We start from the raw sequence: 20,777 nt of genomic DNA, 5'->3' as shown, positions 1-20,777 counted from the left end.
AAGATATTGGGATGGATTTAACTAGTGCTATGCAGCTGTTTGCTGATAATGCAAAATTGGCAATGCAGAGTCAATCAGATGTTATGGTCTTACAGGAGTACTTGAATAGATTGCATGAATGGGTAGGTAAGTGGAATTATCAATTCATTGTTGCAAAGTGTACAGTTTTGAAATTTAATAAGCAATGATGGGATGTAAAGTATACACTTGGTGGGGAAACTTTAAAAGAAATAGATGAGAGAGAGAGAGAGATCTGGGATTGGTAATGGACAAGGATCTGAAATTCAGGGGCCACATTGCACAGGATGTGAAGACGTCACATCAGATAGTGGCAGTGATGTGGAGGACCCTGACGTGCAGAAACAAGGAGGTTATGATGCCATTGTATAAGGCCTTGATCAGGCCTCATATGGATTATTGTGTACAGTTTTCTTAACCGGGTTTTCGTGGTGATGAGGATATGTTAGAAAGGGTCCAGAAAAGAATCATAAAGTGGTCAGTGGTCTTTGGAATGTGGTATATAAGGACAGATTGAGATAATGTAAAATTGTAATAAACACAAAAACTTATTCTGATTATAAGACCATCGTAATACACATGTACAAGAACGCTGACTAGTTTCACTAGCATGCTGTCTAGCTTTGTCAAGACTAAAAAGGGTGAAAAAATAATAAATGCAAAAAAACGAAAGAATACAGAACCGTTTATAACGGTTAGGCAACAAATTTGACAGCTCGCGTGACAATGTGTGCATGTAGCGAGATGCTTCACTCATTATTGTGAATACACGTTACATAGTTTTTAGTGTACTGTAGTTCTGCTATACTTAATGAATTAATCAGATTGTTCCATGTATCTTTCAATACTGCTCCTTGATTTCTGTTCAGGTTATTTCCTGTTCGTAGGATCACTGCTGCTTCTTTGAATATTCGGCATTTGTAATCATCCTCTATATATGGCATTGAGCTGTTTTCCCAATCTATTGCATGGTTAGAAGTTGAGAAGTGATGCGCCAAACCTGAGGTATCCATTCTGTTGTGACTTACATCTCTGTGTTCCTTCTGTCTAATTTCCAGGCTTCTTGAAGTTTGGCCTATATAGGAAAGTCCACAAGTGCATGGTATTCTATAAACACCTGCATATTTGAAAAATGGAACGCTGTCTTTAGGGGATCTTAAAAATTGTCTAATGGTTGTAGTCGGTTTAAACACAACTCTGATGTTGTAAGGCTTCAAAATTCTAGCTATTGTAGTGGAGACTGAACCAACATAGGGGATGACTATGGATGAAACATACTGAGTAACTATCCTTTGTTGTTGGAGGTTATTTTTATAAAGCAATTTGTTGATTATGTTTGGAGGATAACCAAAGAGATTTTTCATAGAATTGCAGTGTGGAGTAGAAAAAGAGGCTATCGCTGGAAACTGTATAAGGAGGATGTGAGGAGAAGGTTCTTTGCATAGAGAGTGGGTGATGAGTGGAATGCATTGCCTGAGTATGTTGTGAATGTACACACATTGAATCAGTTTAAGGTGTGGTTGGATGAGCATTGTGTGCAATAGTGTGTACCACCCACAAGTCTCTGACTCCATGGCAGTCAGATGTTAATGATAATAATAATCCTAGATGACTGTAACAACCATAACTCCAAATGGTTCCATTTTTGCAACACCACCGACCAAGCTGGACGAGATGCAGAACTATTTGAGAAGGGTCACTACACAGACCGGTTTCAATCGTTATTAAGGTCTCATCAGTGGGAGCCAGACCCAGATAGTGATACCAAGGTTGAAGTAATGCAGAAGTCATATTTTCATATATGAATAGCTAAAAGGTCTCACACCTTATTATTAAAATACTCTGGAGTAGAGATAGATGTTGGAAGTTTTTCCACTTGGTTCACAATAAGGATATGTGCTTTGCATTATGGGATACTACAGAAATTGGTGTGAAGTCGTTAGTTTCTATATACGAGTTGCCCAGGCCTGAAATTTCTTCAGGTGCAAACTTTGTTTGCTTACACTTGGATAAAAGATTAAATCAAGAATATAATAACTTGACATCTTTAATTTATAGTATAACGAAGTGGAAAAACTTCCAACATTTTTATATAACTATTTCTTTCTCTCTTTATATATACAGTTATTCCTCTTCTTGTATACATCTCTATCTCTCTCTTTTTGACTAGGAAAAAAAATGTTATATAATCACTGTTCTTTATTATGATGCCTGACAAACCACTGGAAAAGCAATGATTCATTATTCCACGTTGTTATCAATTCTTAAATTCATTTATAAAAAAATTTAATTAAATGAAAAATTTACAGATGATCATCTCTTCAACAATCCCATTTATACATGTCAGGGAACACCATGTGGAACCAGCATTGGTCTCAACAACAGCATCTTGGGAGCCATCGATATGAAATGTTCTAGATTTGATCCTCCATTAAGTAATCCTGAGAAAGCAAAACTTGAGGATAGTGACAATGAGAGTGACAGCATAAGTATAAAAGGTATATTATGGCATATCAAATTTCAGCATTATGGCAGAAACTTATATAATTTACTCTTTAACTGCATAATTCATATTGCTTTTTTTTTTATTAAGTGGGTGCATTGCAGCAAAAAAGTATTCATTACTTAAATTAAGGGGATATTAAATCCCACATAGTTTTAAAACCGAATAAGAAACTCAAAGATTGGAATCAGAGAGTTTCTTGCCGAATATAGTAAACTATAAAGTATCGGCGACACTAGCGTTAGCCAATGCAAGTGATCCTAGTACGTAGTACAATACCGGGCAACTCATTGCAAAGGTGGAGGAAGTTCAGATCGCTATTCTTAGGTATTTTCCATAATGTAAAAACACATTTCCTAGGAAATGTATGCTGTTATTACATTATGGAGGGAGGTCACTACCCGGACCGGTTTCAGCCTTTTTTGAGGCTTCATCAGTGAGTAGCTAGACCTAATACCAAAGTGTATAGCAAAAAGAACTTATGTACTCTGCGAACGAGTTTTCCAAATCATTTAATTTTATCTTTTTAACTTAGTTGTTACAATATGCACTGCCCCATTGCAAAAATTGCTGAGCTCCTTTTATCCAATTTTAAACAATTTTAGGAGCATCATGATATTTCAGTAAAAATTTCTTTTATATTAGAAGTAAATTACATTTTTAAATAAAATCCTAATAGGGGATTATCAACTATTCATCTCTTATTATAAGGCCAGAAGTTTGAATATTATTATTACTACAGGATCTATATGGAGTCATCAGACATTGCAGAAGCTTCACTTATTCACTGCCTGCACTCTCTCAGGCAATTTATTTCATGTTCAGCACCTGAGAGAAACCTACCTCTTCCTTATCACTCCCATATGCACCTTCCAGGTTGTCTCTGGTCATGTCTTTCCTCTTGTTCTGCTCTGAAACTATTCCAAGTATTCATCCAATATACCTTTAAACAATTTACTATTAAATAATATTATCTTCAGACCTTCACAGAATCACTCATTGTAGGAGGTCCCTCTAAATCATGCGTACACACTGCCATCAAACCATGCCTTAAATAAATTCACATCTCTGTAGTCACCATACTCTCAGGCAATGCATTTCAATCATTTATCACTCTCCATGCAAAAAACCGGCTTTTCATCACTTGCTCTCATCCTCCTTATAGCTTCCAGCTACCCACCCCCACCATCTCCCACTGCTCTATGAAAAACTTCTTCAACATTAGTCTGAAAAAACTTTACCTGCTTACCAACTTATATACTGCTAGAGGTAGCTGTCTTTTTATAAGAAAATTACCCCGACATACTGCTAGAGGGCCTCAACATACTCAGTCATTGTGAAGAGCTCTGGAAAAGATAAGTGCTATTTTGCTAATTGGCAATTGCTTGCATTTTAGTATAATATTGTTTATTTTTATAAAAGCTTTCTGTACCTGCATGATTATTGGGCTTTGTAGATTTGTTACTGACTTTTTTACTGAATTTTTGAATCTTGCCTTGAATGGAACACAATGGCAGTATGAATGAATTCTTCATGCCATGTACCACAAAGATCAAATGCTGTTAATCACATAGACTTGTGAGACAAATGCTATTAATGACAAGCTAGTGAGACTGAGGGGGTGGAAGAACTTAAGAATGAAGAACTGAAAGTAAGTGATATGGAAATGAAGAAAATAGGTATGAAGAAATGGAAGAAAGGTATGGCAGAAAGAGAGAGAGAGAAACTATGGGAATGGCAGAGAATGAAATTGTCGGAATGAAAGAATACAAAAGGATAGAATGAAAGAAAACAGAAGTGACAAATGACTCAAGAAATAGCAATAATAGTAATGTAAAATAATAGCAATGTAATATATTTTGTTATGCCAGTTTCTCTATGGAACATTTTGAAAACCAAGCACTCAACACAGCTACACCGTAAACCAATGGTGCCACTATGCATTTTAAGCACATCTAGCATCCAAAAGTGCACTTCATACAAAACAAATAACTGATAATTGCAGAGAAAGAAAGAGCATGCATCAGAATTAGTGGTAGTTGTGGGCACAAATGACTTAGAAAAAAAGGGAATGTTGATAGAGACCTGAGGAAGTTATTGCAGGAGGTAAAGAATAACAGAGTTGTAAGAAAAGTTGTTTGCATGTTGCCCAGATATGACAATAATGAGTTAAGAAAGAGAACAGAGGTAATGAATAGCAAAGTGGCTGAATTGCACAAGGCAAAGGGAGGGGGATATTATTAATAGAGACCTCCAGGGACTCATTGAGGGAGGCCACATACTAAACACACACACACACACACACCAGCTGTCGTGCTTGTTCTTGAATTCATTCACACTGCTTGCACACGCATGCGCATGCACACACACACAACAACATCCAATGGCAATCCATTCCAGTATGAGAGAAAAATCTAGACCTCATCCCCTTCTTGGCAGCATTCGTTTTCAGCTTCCGAGGATGGCCTTTCTCTTGTCCTGTCCCCCACTCTCCATAAAATGAAAAATTCCATCAACTGAAATCCTGTATGACCCTTTCAGATGTTTAAGTCTCAATCATATCATCCTCTCTTTCTCCTGTTTGCTAGTGTCTGCAGTCTACAAATTCTCAATCTCTCTCTTCATAATCAGTATTCCATAATTCGATATCATTTTTAACACTCTCTTCACTTTATCAGAATAACAACAGAAACCAGGAGACCATCCAAGTGTGAGATCTTATCAAGGCCTTGTAAAGAGGAAAAAAAAAACATCCTTATCTTTACATATCAAAGTTTGTTTCAGCATTGCAATAATCTTTTGAGATGAATTTGCAGTCTTTGCTGCATGGTCCCTGAACTTCAACTTCCTATCTACTAACACTCCAAGATCCCTAGCCTGATCAGTTTCTTCTAGCATTATCCCACCAACATAATATGACATTGGATAATCTAATCAAACCATAGTTCATGACTTTATATTCATTTACTGATGATGAATTGATCTCCATTTTCCCATGCCCACAGTTCAAACCTATTCAAATCATTCTGCAATTGCTATATATCAGCCAATTCCTGATACCCTACCTATCTTTGCATCATCAGCAAATAGCTGTATGTCACTTGTCAAATCCTTTCAGTGTCATTAACTGACAGAGTGAATAACAATGGACAAAGAATTGATCCTTGTGGTACACCACTGGTTACCTTAAATCTCGCAGACACACATCCCCATATACCACTTTTTGATATCTGCCTGTGAGCCATCCTCTTATCCATGCTAATATTTTATAATCCAATCCCATATTCTCCAATTTATGTAAAAGTCTTCCATGTTGCATTCTGTCAAAAGCCTTAGCAAAATCTAAAAGTATCATGGTGTATCCATTCTCCTTGTCTAGCTCAATAGTATCATTGTTATAGAATGTGAGCAAGTTGGTAAAACATGACCTTTTTTACCTCTGTTCTTAGTAAACCCATGCTGTTCATTGCAAAGTAGAGATTCCGTGTCAACGCATTTCTGAATCCAAGTCCTAACCAACTTTTCTAAAATCTTCACCACCACTCCTGAGATACTGATTGGTCAATAATTAGATACATTGGTCTTTGCTCCACCCCTTGTGCAATGGGATTACCATACATTCTTTCTATTCCTACCGAACCCTTCCTGTTCTGAGACTCAAATTATATAGCCTGGTCAAAGGACTAGCCAGTTCAGCTGAACACTCTTCCAGCATCCATGTTGATATCCCATCAGTCTCTATTTGTGAATTCTTATTCAGTTTCTGCAACAGCTCTAATATCTCCTCTTCGTACATTTGAGTTTCTTCATCTAGAGAAGAGGTAGCAGTGAGCTTAATGTTGCATACATCAGGTTGATAGCTTTTAGCAAAATAGGCACTCATTAGTTGAACAACCTCTTCTGCATCTGTTATCCTCACACCATTCTGCATTCAGTAGAGTTATTCTTTTATATTCATTCTTTCTTTTACTTGCAGCATATTGATAGAATTCTTTGGGGTGGTCTTTAGCTTTTTATGTGATCAGAGCCAGTTTTTTTTCATACTCAGACTTACCTTTCCATACAACAGTTGTGACTCTTCTGGCCTGATGCTTATAATTTTCATAATGGATATTATTATTATTAACATCTGACCTCCACGCAGTCAGAAACTCATTGTGGGAGGTTGCATTATTGCACACAATTTTCATCTAACCATGCCTTAAACTGCTTCAGTGTGTCTACATTCACAACACACTTGGGCAATGCATTCCAAGGATAATGATATCATCTTTATGCACATGGTATTCCTTCCACATTCATAAGAAAAGGATGATATCATCCTTTTCTTATGAATCCCTTGCTTGGATTCATAAGAAAAGATCCATTTGACTCCTATCCTGTTTGTTCTTTGAATCTCAGGAAACATTCTGATATTGCACCATTTAAGTATTTTTTAAATGCTTCCCATGCACTGTGAATACTCTTCCCATCCAGCAGCCAATACATTGTGCTGAACTCAGTATACTCCTCAGTTGGTCATAATTTCCTGCTTTGTAGCTCAGCATGTAACCTTTCCTGAATGGAACATTCATAAACTTAGCCACTTCACAAGTGAGTACCGCATTATCATTGTCACCATCTGGAGGCAGAATAGTTATGTCTTTAACTGAAACACCCTCTAACACTATTTGAACTCGAGTTGCTTTGTCAGGTAGATGAGCTGTGCAGATAAGATGTTGACAGTGCATGTAAATTCATAAGGCGGTATCTGACACAAGCAATATATAACTGCATACCAAGGGTTAAGTGAGTAAATAGAATAAGAATGAAATGGATGAATACTGAAATCAAGCAAGCTGTGTTGCATTGGAAAAGAAAATGATATGGAGGAACTGCAAGTCAATTGGTGGGAATCAGATCCATGAAGAGTACAAAGTGGGCTAAGAAGGTGATGAGCATGGTAAAAAAAAGAAAAGGTGCAGTGTGAGAGGAATTTGGCTGGTCAGGCCAAGGGTAATTCAAGGGAAGTCTTCCACTTCTATAGTAAGAGGAAGAATAATTATGACAAGTTGACACTGATGGATAGTCATGGCAGCAGAGTGGCCAGTGTAAAGGATATAGTGGAATTATTGAATGAGCACTTGATCAGCATATATCATACTGATGTAAATGATGCCATGCAATATGTAGAAGGGCGACAAGTATTAGGAGGATTGGAAGCGAAAGAATCAGAGGTGTATCAGGTGTTGATGGGGTTAGATGCTTATAAGGCTATGGAAATGGATGACATATCAACACATATTTTTAAGGAATGTTATGCAACAATTAGTTATACAACAGTTAGTTATGCCCTTGATCTGGTTATATAATGAAAGTCTTGCAGTAGATAAAGGTTAATAAGGAGTGGAAAGAAGGAAAAATAATACCACTCCACAAGCATGGTTCTAGGACAGAAGTTTCCACTTATAAACCAGTCTGTGTAACTATAGTTGTAGTCAAGGTGTTGGAGAGATTGGTTAGGAATAGAATACAAGATTGGACATAGTATTCTTTGATGGTCAACATAGATTTCTAAAGGGTGGGTCTTGTTTTAGCAATTTACTTACATTGTATGATAAGGTGACAAGTGTGTTGGAAAAGGGAGATTTATATACAGTGATATTCTTGGACTTTGCAAATTCGTTTGATACATTACCACATGATAAGTTGGTGTACAAGCTGCAAAGGATGGGAATGGATAGTATATTGGTTAGATGGATTGGTGATTGGCTCTCTGAACAATACCAGCAAGTTGTGCATGATGTATCTCAAAAAAAAGGAGGGTAACCAATGATGTGCTCCAGGGTTCTTTTCTTGGGCCCCCTGCTGTTTAACTTGTAAGTAATATATCATATGACTGGGGAATCTTAAGTTGTTTGCTGATGATGCAAAGTTGGAGACAATTATAAGCAGTGCTGCTGATCTTAATTCTCTTCAAGAAGATTTCAGTTGGCTTTTGACTTGTACAAAGGAGTGATGATGTAATTTTAATAAATGCAAGCTGTCACATTTTGGAGTGCAGAAATATAAGGCTGTGTACTATATTGATGGTATTGTACTGCAGGAAGTGGATGAGATTTGACATTTAGGAGTGAATGGTAGACTGAATTTTAGAGGGCATATTTCCAAGTGTTGCAAAGACTCACATTGTAGCTGTTATGATAAGAAGTACTCTAACATGTAAGGAGGTGGTTGTGCCATTGTATAAAGCACTGGTGAAACCACACTTGGACTGTTGTGTTCAGATTTGGTCACCTACTTTTCAATGTGATGTGGAAATATTGGAGAGGGTCTAGAGACAAATGACTAAGACAATATCAGGACTCTGGAACTGGCTATTGGGAGATGTTGAAGTAATCTGAATTACAGAGTTTGCTGGATAGGAGGAAAAGAGGTGATATGATATGATATGATAGATCACCTCTTTTTCTCTTACATTATGTAAGAGTGTGGTGAAGAGGAGTGTGAGGAGTAGATTTTTTTTTTGCATGGAGAATTATGAGTGAATGGAACACTTTACTGAAATATGTTGTTAATCTAGGGAATAAGGATTTTAAGATTCAGTATGATTAAATATGTTGTGAGTTGAATGAATCGCCCATGATGAGTTTGCTGACTCTGCAGAATGTGCACTACTACTAATAATAATAATAGAAAAAGAAAGTAACATTTATCTCCCATTTCTAGACACACTAGTGACAGAGATTCCTAAAGGTTCACTAGCCTTTTCCATTTATAGAAAAACCACACATATGGGAAGGTATTTATGTAAGCAATCACATAAATATCTTCACATCCCAGCAGTACAGCATCCTAAAAACACTTGCATACAGAATCAGCTATTTATTCAAATGACACAGCTCTTAAAACTGAGAGCATGTACTCTTGTAACACATCTTTTTAGCCAATGGCTAGAACCTTTATAAAATAGATAAAATACTGCATGCTCTCCCATCCCTCCTGCATCCATCATGCAAGATCACCGCAAAACCATCCCCATCCTTTATATTTAGGGTACATCAAGAAAGATAGCTAAAGTTCTGAAGAGATATAATGTCCATGTAATTTTCAAACTCTCAACTTTGTCCTCTTGCATGACCAAGTCTAAAGCATCTCAAATTCTTTGTGTTTGCAGTTTAGTCTACTTTGGACAGACTGGTAGATCAGTTAGCATCCACCCTGAAAAACACAAAAATTTACCATGCTCTGGATGTTCAATCACACAGGATTAAATGGAAGAAGATATCTGTTACAGAGAAGTCACTATAAGTGTGAGAGACAGTTTTTAGAACCAGATTACATAATCTGCCAAAGATCTGGGACACAGTCATTCTGAGACCAAATATAACCTAATTTTTCCAAATTAACTTTATGGTTATTCAGCCTCTATTAATTCTTTTTCAGTTACAATTTAATTGTTTCTACAACTATTGAGTCCAAGAAACAATTAAATGTAATCTGAAGATGCTGGATAAAAAAAATCAGTAAAATATTATTAAGTTCAATAAATTAATTCTATTTTTTCTACAGCATTATGAATTCACTATTATGAATTCTGTGTTTATACTGATTGTATTATGGAATAATTTTGGTTGTTTGTAGATGATGCAAATCTGGAGAGTTATTATGTTAGAGATGTTGAGGACCCTTCAGGAGGATCTAAATAGGCTGAAAATGTGGGAAGTGAGTAGGAATGCAGTTTTAATTACTAAGCATATGGCTTTAACTTTAGTATTCAAGATGGAAAGGGGTGTATCCCATGATTGTAGTGAGGGAGGGAGGAGGCAAGGGATCTTGAAATGATGGTTGACTGAAAATTTAAGTTCAGGGGCACATTGCAAAGCTGCTAGCCATTTGTTGCAATGAGAAGGACATGACCAGTAGAGATAAAGATGGATGGCTCCTTTTGTACTCAACCTTAATGAGACACATCTGGATTTCAAACAGATGAGGTAACTTAAGGAAGCATACAGAAGATGATAATATCAGAAGGTAATAATATCAGTTTTGAACTGTTGGTTATGAGGACAAATTGAGGAAATGTAATCCATACTGTTTGGTAGACAGAAAGCATATGAGGAAATTTTTCCAAATGGGAGAACAAAGAGAACAGTGACATTCCTGGAAGATATACATTGGAGTGAGAAGGAAGTTTTTGCCTAGAGGGTGGTAAGCATGAAGACAGAATGACTTTAAAATATAATTGATGACGTGGAAGTTAAGCAAACTTCTCATAATGATTTGCTTGACTCCACAGAGTCAATATCAATATTTCTCTTGATTGTAATTCAATCTTATTATTATTATTAGAAGAAACACACGTATAAACCACAGTGAAAATTATTTACAATTAAATAATTTTCACTGTGGTTTATACGTGTGTTTCTTCTAATTATGAACGCACCACAGGTTTCGTTATTTAAAAAAAAATTATTATTATTATGGCAGAGGGAATATGAGGATCAACAGTTTTGGATTGGTCATAGCATCAGAGGATCTAATTGTGACAGATGACATTATTGCCCCCCCCCCTCCATTGGTGAGAGTGACCATGTAGTCCTGATTTGGAAGATGAATAAGCATGTGGAGATATCAAAACAGAAGGAAGTTATGTGGAATTGTAACACAGGTGACTATCATAGACTTAGAAACCAGCTTGCAGCAGTACAATGGATGAAAGAATTTGAAGGAAGAGGGTTTATAAGAAAAAATTGTTGACAGCAATGAGAGATTGTATACCATGAGTGAAGAAGATAAAGCAATTTGGAGTCAAATGGATGACATGACGAACTCAATGAAAGGGGAATTACAGAAAGAAAAAGAGAGAGAGATTATGGAAGGCATATAAATAGAGAGGTGGAGAGCTGTTGCATGAGGAATATAAGGCTCAGGCTAGGAAAGTGACTAATATTGGAAGGAGAGAAAATTAAAATATATAATAAATTAAAGATACCAAGAAATTATATACTTGGTTTAATCCTTTATGCAAGTATAAGCAAACAAAGTTTGCACCTGAAGTATCTTCAGGACAGGGGCAACTCGTGGTAAAGGTTGTATCACTTCACATCACTTGTCTTAGTATCCCATAATGCAAAGCACATCTCCTTGCAGACATGCATAATGCTATGCATTATGGGAAGGGTCACTACCCAGACCAGTTTCAACCTTTATTAAGGTCTCATCAGTGGGAGACAGACCCAGAGGTGATACCAAGATTAAAGTAATGCAGAAGTCATATTTTTCTATACGAGTTGCCAAAAGGTGTCACACCTTATTATTATAATACTCTGGATTAGAGATAGATAGTTGTTGAAAGATTTTCACTTGGTTAAGGCATCATGGGAGGTCCATACTGATGATTATTAACACTGGTTGGCCAAGTGGTTAGCATATCCACTCTCCTGCCAAAAGGCTGTAGGTTCGAATCCCATAATGGGCATGGTATGACTTCACATCACTTGTCCCATAATGCATAGCATTATACATGTTCTCAAGGAGATGTGCTTTGCATTATGGGATATTAAGACAAGTGATGTGAAGTCAATACCACCTTTACCACGAGTTGCCCCAGTCCTAAAGATGCTTCAGGCGCAAACTTTGTTTGCTTACACTTGGATAAAGAATTAAACCAAGTACATAATTTCTTGGTATATCTTTAATTTATAGTATAACCAAGTGAAAAAACTTTCAACAACTTAGAATATATAAGATTATCCCAAGAATATTTATCCACAAAATGATAGTGGATGATCTTGCTGGATATGGGAAGCAGATGACATAGTTGAGTTATTTAATGATCACTTTATCAGAGTATTCCATCCTGGTACTACAAGCTTTATTCCTCAAAGGATAATGAGTGGTAAAGGTTAGTGAATGAAGAGGATGTATTCTGATTACTGAGTATGCTAAATGTCAATAAGGCATCATGGGAGGTCCATACTGATGATTATTAACACTGGTTGGCCAAGTGGTTAGCGTATCCACTCTCCTGCCAAAAGGCTGTAGGAATCCCATCATGGGAATGGATGTTTGTCTGTGAAAATATTAGTGGTGGTGGGTGGCAGTAGATGCCGTTGGTGTAGATGATGAAGGTAGTTACAGTTGGTAGATTGGAGACTGAGAGTTGTAGAGTAAGTATCCTCCCTCGATTAGTCTTTGGACTCCCTGGAGGTGTTATGTAATAATAACACTCACGAATGTCTCTGACAATCCATTCCACTCATTCAACACTCAAAACAAAAAATCTAGTCCTCTTAACCCTTGTTAACCACACTCTTATATAACTTCCTAGTTAATCCTTTGTTTTTCCTGCATTGAAACATTTCTTGAACAACTTACGTTTCTATCCTACCCTATTTTTTCCACCTATCAACTAAACTTTGTGAACCACAGACCCTCTGTATGTCCTCATATGATTAGCAAAGGTCAATACAATCGTATACATTAAGCTCCATATGAATAAAAGGGTCAACCCTTTTTTCCCTCCCATGACTGAGTGAAAAGAATTGATGTTTTACCTAATTTTCTTAATACTACTATATTTATTTATTGCTCATCTTACTGAGATTCTTGAACCCAGATAAAAAAAATGAGTATTCCTGCTTATGTATTTTCTCCTAATACTAAGTAACAAGATCCACAGATGCATACGAAGTAGATTTGGGTTGTATATCATGAGAATCATTTGAAAATAGTAGAGTAAAATACAGATTATTTTTTAGGTGCTGCTGCTGCTACAAGTGATTCAAAATATAATACATTGGAAAAATCTACATTAACAGATCCTAGTTATAACCATAATATTTATCACAATGTTCAGGATGTTAAACCATATATTGCAAGGAAAGAAATTATCTGTGATGAAGAAGTACTTTCTAAAGGTAATCTCTGGATAAATTATTTGAAATATATTAAAAAAATAGTCTTCCATTCTTTTCTGAATTTATTTTTAAATGATATGTTAAACTGACTTAGCTATCATATTACATGAAACTACATTGAATTTTTATGTAACTTCTTTTTGCTGCAGATGCAAAAACAACTCTGTGATATTATAAAGAAGATAAAGCATGAGTGTTTAAATACATTGAAGACATATGAAAATGTTCAGAATTCAGCTGTTGGTTGGTGAATTAAGATATGATGCACAGAAGCTTTGGTTGGCCGAATGGTTAGCATATCCACTCTCCAACTACAGGTCGTGAGTGAAAATCCTGCTGTGGGCATAGATGTTTGTGATAGTCTTTAGGTGGGAGATGAATATCATTACCTGGTATGAGACCACTTCTCTGCTTATTTGAAAGCCTGAAGTGTTTTGAATATGTTCCATGTTTGGTCTCTAGAGCAGAGTTTCCCAATTATTTAAAGAGATAAATAAAAATAGCAAAAAAATAACAAATATCCTTGCCCAATAAAACATTTATAAGGGTAGGAATCACATTAAATAAAATAATATTTCTCCATCATATCACCTCTTCTGCTCTATTTGCCAAGCTCTGCTAAGCACATCCCCAAATCTGTCCACCATATACTCACCATTCCAAAATCCTGTAACATCACTAGTATCTGCACACAGAAATCTGGATGCTGCCTGATGTTACCTTATATATAGTGAAACCATCATCTTCTCATTCTTATTTGGCAGCTTCCTATTTCTTCTTCCCCCAATACAGTACAACTTATTCCATCTTCTCTTGCAAAAGTATATCACTTACACTTATCATTGCTGACCTGATACTAGTTGTTCAAATCTTATTGTAATAATAATGCCACATCAGAACTTCCTGAAATTGCTTTTCCCAATTTAGCATCATCTGAATAAAGTTCATAAAAGAAGATATTCAATTGCAAACAACTGAACATCATCTTTTAAAGCTTGAACTTAAGCATCACTGATACAGAGGTTCCAGAACAGACCTATCCATGCTGCTTTTTACCCAGTTTCAACCTCAGTTAGTTTGGTGGATGTTATCAAATGTTTGAAAAATCTAGAAACCTAGAAAAGAGCTTTTAGCTTTCGAGAAAGATGTACATTCTCGTCAATTCAAGTTTGTATTCTGTTTAAAACCAGCCTTATCTTCATCCTCAAAACTCATGCACACACACACACACACACATGTATTAGTACTATGCACTATTTTCCCCTCTTTTCATTCTTCTGGACCAGTTATTGCCAGAGTCTTATTGAAGAGCCAAGTCAAGGACACTATCAGCTTTTCTTCCTCTAATATACATGGCAAAATCTCATCAAGTACTATAATATTAATACCATATTAACATCCCTTTTTGTCTCCCACTGCTTCTGCTTATACCACTTTTGATACCTGTCCATCAGCCATCCTCTTATTTCATTGTATAGCCATTTCCTTTATCCAACTCAGCTGTTCATCGTCGTCCGGTAGCATCCTCTAGCAAGAGGGTTGCAGTAGATGAGCAGCTCTTCTCCATTTCTCTCTGTCTGTCGCTTCCATCATTCTTAAACCAGTCCATTCCACGATGTCATTAAACCACTCTCTAGTTGGTCTTCCACGTCTTCTCTTCCCCTCAACTTTCCCTTGTAATATAGTTCTTGTCAGGTGTCCCGAAGAACCTCTCAGAAGATGTCCTGCAAATCTAGTCTTTCTTTGCATAATATTCTTTAACAGTGTTCTTTCCATCCCAACTCGTCTTAAACCTTCTTGATTTGATATTCTTTCTGTATAGCTAATCTTTTCCATCTTTCTATAACACCACATTTCCAATGCATTAATTCTTTCCATATCTCTCTTTCTTAGTGTCCATGACTCACTTCCATAACTTGCAATACTCCAAACTGTTGCTTTAACTATTCCAATTCTAATCCCTATTTTAGTGTTCTTGTTTATTAAAATTCTCTTCATTTCCATAAATGCCAATTTAGCTTTGCCTATTCTATTTCTAATGTCCAACTCTGAAGTTCCTTTCTCTGAGATCCAGCCACCTGTTACTCTATTATAAAAAGTTAGCAAATTACTAAGGCATGACTTACCCTTCACAAAGCCACGTTATCCCTCATACAGTATCATATTTTTATCCACCCATTCTTAAATTCTCTTTTTGACCAGTTTTTCCAGTACTTTTACCACCACACCTGAGAAACTGATTGGTCTATAATTTGCTACTGCAGTCTTAGAACCTCCCTTATGCAAGGGAATTATTTTGACCTCTTTCCACTCCCTTGGAACTCTACTAGAGCTGAGACTTAAATTAAAGAGAGCCTAGTTAGAGGCATTGCCAGTCACCTGGCACTTTCTCGCAAAATCCAAGCTGATATCTCATCTAATCCCATAGCTGTATTTGCATTGAGATTTTGCAATATTCTAAGAAAATCCAGTTCATCCACTTGTGTTCTCCCATAAGTCTGTCACAGCAGGAACCACACTTGGATGATATACCCTTGCAAAATGGTCACTCAGTAACTCAACTATTTTATCTGCTTCTATCACCTCGTGACCATCATCACTCATCAAGGTTAATCTTCCATAGTCATTATTCTTCCTCTTACTTGCCATATAACAATAGAACTCACCTGCTAGGCAAGTTTCTTCTTGTAATCTCATTTTGTGTTCCTTACTATGCTGGCCACCATTTCCCTTATATACCCTCCACAGCATTTTCTTTTTCTGTAGGTCATGCTTACTGATATTACTCATCCATGGAGGTCGCAAGAGAAGTAGCAGTGTGTAAAGAAGGAATAAGTGTGAAATAATAAATAATTAAATAAGTGTGTATTTATGAATAAGAGTTGCTGTAAACATTGTGCACTTGCAGTGTTTTTAGTGTGGATTCGTTAAAATTAGAGCTTAGTATAGAAACTGGCAAAGGAAAGATGTCAGCAGCTTTGTCCATGCAGAAATTTAATTTTGATTTCAGTCATTTTGTGAAATGTGAGATGTGCTATATGTATTCATCTGATTATATAGATAAATTTTGGATATTTAAGGTAGATGGAAGGAGGGTGTGTGTGTGAAGTTTGAGCTGAACGAGGACTTGTTGAGTGCTAATGTGTTGATAACTGAAAGTGTTGGTAGCGAGAATGCTGCAAGGAGGATGAATGCTCATCTGATAAAAAAAAGAGGAATGGTGTAAAAGAGCAGTGAAAAAAATGGTAAAAAAATTTTGAAAAAGAGAACAAGTGATCCGATAAACTTAACAGTCGATGATAAGAAGGACAAAAGTGATATGAATGTAGTGGAAGTTAAAAAACAAAGTGTAGTTAAAAGTAAGGTGGCGAGCAGCATTGACTGTGAACAAGCATGTATGGCTGGCAACCAAATTGAGAGAGTGAATGAGATCAAAAATGTTACGCAAGATTTGAAAGTTGAGTTAGTTAAGATGATGAAATGGATGCAGAATGAAGTTAAGAGAATTTGATATGTATTCTCTTAACTTCATTCCTTGTCCATTTCATGAAAAACCTGCGAGTGGTGTTGTATGGTGATTCAATTATTAGAGATGTGCTCAACGAGAGGATGCACAAGATTTGTTTTCCTGGAGGTAGAATGAGTACAGTGATTGAGGCATTGGATATGGGGAAGTAAGCAATCAAAAGAGTTGGTAGTTGTAATGGCACAAATGACTTGACTGGGACCAAAGAACATGTAAGATTAGATATCAGGAGGTTGTTGAGATGGATAAAAGATAATAGTATGATAGGAAAGACTGGTGAGATGAGGCAGAGAGCAAGGATTATGAATGATATGTTAGCGGAAATGTGTGAGGAGAAAGGAGTGCAGTTTGTTAATATTAAATAAATATTTCCTTTTCCACATTTTGGCTTACTTAATTCAAGTCATTACTTTTGTGTGTTGCACTGTTCATATGTGATTCTTCATCTTAAGTAGTTTGAAAAAAATAAGCTGTTTAGTTTCTTGAGCAGGATTCCTGGATTATCTAAACAGGAATAATATATATTTACAGCCTTTGATGGGATTCTCAAAGGTTGATATTAAAAACTTATTACTTGCCATTAGGCATATGGACATTCAGTTATCCTCTGATACTACCATTCACAATGGCATATTTTTATATATCATCTGGAAAAGGAAATATTAAATAAATATTTCCTTTTCCACATTTTGGCTTACTTAATTCAAGTCATTACTTTTGTGTGTTGCACTGTTCATATGTGATTCTTCATCTTAAGTAGTTTGAAAAAAATAAGCTGTTTAGTTTCTTGAGCAGGATTCCTGGATTATCTAAACAGGAATAATATATATTTACAGCCTTTGATGGGATTCTCAAAGGTTGATATTAAAAACTTATTACTTGCCATTAGGCATATGGACATTCAGTTATCCTCTGATACTACCATTCACAATGGCATATTTTTATATATCATCATCCATTCATTGGGCATCCACAGATGCTATATGGTCACCCCAATGCTCACCATGTAGTCCTCTTGTATGCTTTTCTAGAGGCTTCAACTCTCTCTCTGAAGATCAACCACTACACACATGCCATCCATCCACCCTATTGACAGTCTACCCCTTCTTCTTTTTCCAGGAACTTTACCTTCTATTTTTATATAAATGCTTTTAAATCACACACTGTATTGTATCTGTTTATTTCTGACTAAGTTTTGCATATTGTATTTTTTAATATAAATGGTATGCCATTTTTGCTGTAGTTTATCATTTGTCTCTTATAATATAAACTTATGTATTTTTCTTTTATCATTCACAGATGACAGCTCTGAATGTAATCATCTAAAATACAATTGCTCTACAAATGATAATATTGGACTTAGTACAAGCCCTGGAGAAGAAAAAAGATGAACTCTATAAACTGCAAAAACAAGACTACTCTTCTTTTGGTTATTTAGTTTGTAAAAGACTATTGCTACCTAATAATTTTAAATTAACTTATGATAAAATAACTTCTGTTCTATGTTTGTTAGTCTTTCCAAAGTGTTCAGAGCCATGACAAAAAAAAAAAAAAAATTATTAATGACTGAAATACAGAGAAGCTGATTGAGCTATAATTTTTGTTCTGTTAACAATATGTTGTAGCAATGAAAGATACAGTAACAAGTGTTGCAATGTTAGAACAAGTTATGCTCTATGAATATTAAATAATCTTTTATGTTAAAATTTGTTCATTATGGTTCTGCTTACCATATAATTTTATGATGCATTACAATAGAGCTTTTATGACAGTTAATTTTAAAACAATACCTCCATGGTACATTTGGAAGAACAATGGGTCCTGCTTCCTTTGAGTGGAAAAGCCCTTAGTTTGATTCCTATCATGACATGAGGAATCTATATATATATACGTGTGTATGTATGGACATTTTCAGTTGAAGGTAACTTAGCTGGTCTCATTCTGAAAACAGGCAAACCAGCCAGAGAACACACAAACGCACAGTTAACAGACAGAAAAACTGTCTGTTAATTGTGCGTTTGGTACTAGTTGGTAGTGCATGTGGCGGATGATGGATCATGTAGTATTGTTGTTTAGGGTAGAGTGGCCTCACACAATGAGTCATGAAAATCCATAGAGTTAGTGTAGTAATATAATACTTCAAGTGTCAGTATACATATATAAATTTGCTGAAAAATTTAACACATTAAACTACTTTTGCCTTGACCATGATGAGATGATTAGTTGAGGGGGGGAAGACAACAGGTTTATCCAGCTTACAAATGGCAGGAAATTAGAATATACTTTATGAATGAATTAATGAATCACTTTGCTAAAATAAAATAATCATTGAAGCTTTTGGCTAATGGTAAATAAAAAAAATAAGGAAATGGGAGGGGGGGATATAATAATATTTTCAAGTGAATATGCCTAATGTTATTTGAACTGCTGTTTGCCATATTGTATCTATTATTCTAATATCTGTAGATGATGTTGTTATGTAATGAAATGGTAATAAATTATTTTACATTTTGTTAGATAAAGAGGTTATCGTTAAATTACTGCTAATCGATCATTGTGGTCTAAGCATTTTAAACAGAGCTCCATGGAATCACTCATCATGGAAGGCTCTACTCAATCAGTAACACATCTGTTATAACACAGACATGTTACAGATCCAATACATTGTGCTCACCCACCACTCTCTATGCCAAAAATCACTCCTTGCTCACCACACTATTACAACTACAGTATCCACAATGAATAATCCTCTCCATAACAACTTTAATGTTAGACAAACATTTAATTAGTGAGGGGAGTTCATTAGATTAATTATCACCCCTCTTCCTCCTTCTGAACATAATCATAGCTAACATTTGAGGTGCTAATATTGTCTTCAACATGGCATTCAGGTGACCAATAACATGCAGAATAGATCTAGGAGCAATCTAATTGATTAAAGCTTGACTTTTTCAACCCACTGTAGGTAAGGTCATAAGTAAATAATACTGCCAAGAAATTATATTCTTGTTTAACCCTTTATTCAAGTGTAAGTAAACAAAATTTGTGCATGAAGTATCTTCACAACTAGGCTGTGTATAGAGGCTGGTGACTTCACATCAGTTGTAGTATCCTATAATACAAAGCACATTTTATTTTGAAAGTAGTCCAAAATAAGCCACTATAGATAAGATCATAAGTAAATTATATTTGCCAAGAAATTATATTCTTATTTAACCCTTTATTCAAGCATAAGCAAACAAAATTTGTGCATGAAGTATCTTCACAACTAGATGTATATAGAGGGTTGTAACTTCACACCAATTGCCTTAGTATCCTATAATACAAAGCACATTTCCTTTTTAGAAGTGCATAATGCTATAGGAAAGTCATTAAGGAAGTGCTTAGGGAGGAGTCACTATCCAGACCAGTTTTGACCTTTACTGAGGTCTTATCAAAGAAGGCCATACTCAGGGGACCAAGGTTGAATCAATGTAGAAGTTATATTTCTCAAGTGTTTTTTTTTTTTTTCCAAAAATTAAAAAGTGATAGAATTCATCATAAAATATTATTACTGGAATCACATTTAATTTAAATGTCTTTATTTGTAAAATTTTATCCCTCTGACAGCTACAATTGAATTACTTCGTAATGACTTTTACTTCCATCATGCAATTGAAAGAACAATGGTATGTTGTACCCTTTGATTGGAAAAAGGCCTAAGTTCAGTTCTCGTCATGATGAGGAATCTATTTTTTTTCTTTTTTCCAATTGAAGGTGTTAGCCAATCTCATATGGAGATAGCAGGGTTTTCCCCTCCTGGAAACTTGGGTTTTTCATCCCACATACA

At 35.7% G+C, this 20,777-nt stretch overlaps 1 protein-coding gene across 13 annotated transcripts in view; it reads left to right on the top strand.

Annotated features, from left to right (window-relative positions):
* LOC150093662 (uncharacterized) overlaps window positions 1–18,662 on the top strand; it is a 442,983-nt gene extending 424,321 nt beyond the window's left edge. For 6 of the 13 annotated variants that reach the window (XM_090412727.1, XM_090412722.1, XM_090412723.1 and 3 more), the window contains 3 exons: window positions 2,328–2,516; window positions 13,264–13,422; window positions 18,248–18,662. In XM_090412727.1, the coding sequence (XP_090268853.1) occupies window positions 2,328–2,516; window positions 13,264–13,422; window positions 18,248–18,339 (440 nt within the window). In that variant the 3' untranslated portion in view covers window positions 18,340–18,662. Of the gene's footprint in view, window positions 1–2,327; window positions 2,517–13,263; window positions 13,423–18,247 lie in introns of those variants that run through there. The other 7 variants (XR_016550305.1, XM_090412729.1, XM_090412730.1 and 4 more) reach the window with 6 other exon arrangements.
* The last annotated feature ends 2,115 nt before the right edge of the window (window positions 18,663–20,777 follow it).

Source organism: Typopeltis vanoorti, chromosome 23 (assembly GCF_054136105.1).
Source record: "Typopeltis vanoorti isolate ZY-2024b chromosome 23, IOZ_Tvanoo_1.0, whole genome shotgun sequence".
Lineage (NCBI taxonomy): Eukaryota > Metazoa > Arthropoda > Arachnida > Uropygi > Thelyphonidae > Typopeltis > Typopeltis vanoorti.
Note: the sequence above shows the minus strand (reverse complement) of the source record. Positions and strands in the feature narration are given on the sequence as shown.